General features: G+C 42.1%; 1 protein-coding gene across 1 annotated transcript; it reads left to right on the forward strand.

The window, feature by feature from the left end:
• The first annotated feature begins 236 nt into the window (after positions 1–236).
• LOC131018704 (uncharacterized) lies at positions 237–575 on the forward strand. Its single transcript, XM_057947416.1, has one exon. The coding sequence runs from the start codon at positions 237–239 to the stop codon at positions 573–575; it is 339 nt and encodes a 112-aa protein (XP_057803399.1).
• The last annotated feature ends 1,047 nt before the right edge of the window (positions 576–1,622 follow it).

Here is a 1,622-nt window from a genome sequence, read left to right on the forward strand (position 1 = left end):
GAGAGATCAAGCAGATTTTAGAGAAGAGCGTCGCCAACAAGAAAGATTTGGCAAAACACTTGGATGATGCTCTTTGGGCGTGTCGCACTGCCTACAAAACTCCGATTGGTATGTCTCCCTATCAACTTGTTTTTGGCAAATCCTGTCATTTACCTGTTGAGATTGAGCACAAGGCATATTGGGCGACGAGGAGAATCAATTTGGAGTTCAAGGAGGCCGGTCATACAAGGCGAGATATGTTGACGGAGTTGGATGAGTGGAGGAATGAAGCTTACGAGAGTTCTCGTATCTACAAGGAAAGGGCGAAGAAGTTCCATGATTTGAGCATCCGCACAAAGGAATTCAAGCCGGGACATGAGGTACTCTTGTATGATTCTAAGCTTAGACTATTTCCTGGCAAGCTGCAGTCAAGATGGAGAGGTCCTTACGTGGTTCACAAGAGCAGATGGAATGGGACATATGAGTTGCTTGCGTCGAATGGGTCTACTTTCACTGTTAATGGCCATCGCCTCAAACCGTACTTCAAAGAAGAGTTGGACCGCGACGTGGAAGTGGTCAACTTTGTTGATCCGTGATTGAAGGTATCGTCAAGCTATAGACGTTAATTTTAGCACTTGTTGGGAGGTAACCCAACTGTTTTTGTTTTGTTTTTCTTTCTTTCTGTTTCGTTTTGTTTCTTTTTGTTTTGTTGTTTTGTTTGGGGTTTTAGTGCGGTGTTGAGCTTGGAAGTTGCGAGAACTCGCGCTTCGTTCATACCACCGCCGTGGAGCAGGTATTCCTCTGCCAGATTTCTGGAAATTTTCATGTTTTCTTAGCTGCAGCGCCGCCACACTCTTCGCTGCCCTACCCAGCGCCGCCACTCTCTACTCTGCCCAAGGCCACAAACCTCATTTTTCGCCGCCTCTCACGATAGTTCAGCTTTTCAATGCTGATAATCAGGGACGTTTTCTACACTCTTCTTATTTCTTTTATGCCCTGAGGACATGGCATGCTTTAAGTGTGGGGGGTGTTTTGTTGCTTATATTTTCAAAACAAATTTGGGCGAGATTGATCTCTTTATGCTTAGCTTAGTCTTAGATACTTGCTAATTTTTATGAATTTGTGGAAGAGAACATGGTTTTCAATGTGAATTTCGGGTTTGTGTTTGTTTGGTGGTTATTCTTATTTTACTTTTGATATATGTTTCTTGAGTGTGTAAAGAATTATGAGTTTTGTTGCAACACTTTTGTAAGTAAGTAAAACGTGATTTGTCCGGTAGATGCTAGAAGGAGTGTTGTCATTGTGATTGCCTACGATCATATCTTATCTGTGAAAAATGAAAAAAGTTGGACGAATTGCCAACTCTGAAAATGCCAGCTCTGAAACATCTGGCCTGTTCTAAAAACGTGGCAGCTCTGAGTCTCTGCTCCTCTAGTTTAACTATGAGCATGGGAAACCACGTGAAAAGACTTTGGATTACATCCAAATGGTTTTATTTCTTGAATTATGGCTCAACTGTCGAAATCTCAAGCACACAAAGTGTGAAAATTGGTGATATTGATTATAAAGGCGATCACATTAGGGAATTCACTTCTAGCGGAGAATTGGGTCTGATCGAATTACTTGCATTACTCTTTTGTTGC

The sequence above is a fragment of the Salvia miltiorrhiza genome, chromosome 3 (genome assembly GCF_028751815.1).
Source record: "Salvia miltiorrhiza cultivar Shanhuang (shh) chromosome 3, IMPLAD_Smil_shh, whole genome shotgun sequence".
NCBI classification, from domain to species: domain Eukaryota; kingdom Viridiplantae; phylum Streptophyta; class Magnoliopsida; order Lamiales; family Lamiaceae; genus Salvia; species Salvia miltiorrhiza.

What these genes read in the sequence shown, in the direction of transcription:
- LOC131018704 (XM_057947416.1), top strand. Translation starts at nt 237, where the DNA reads ATGTTGACGGAGTTGGATGAGTGGAGGAATGAAGCTTACGAGAGTTCT.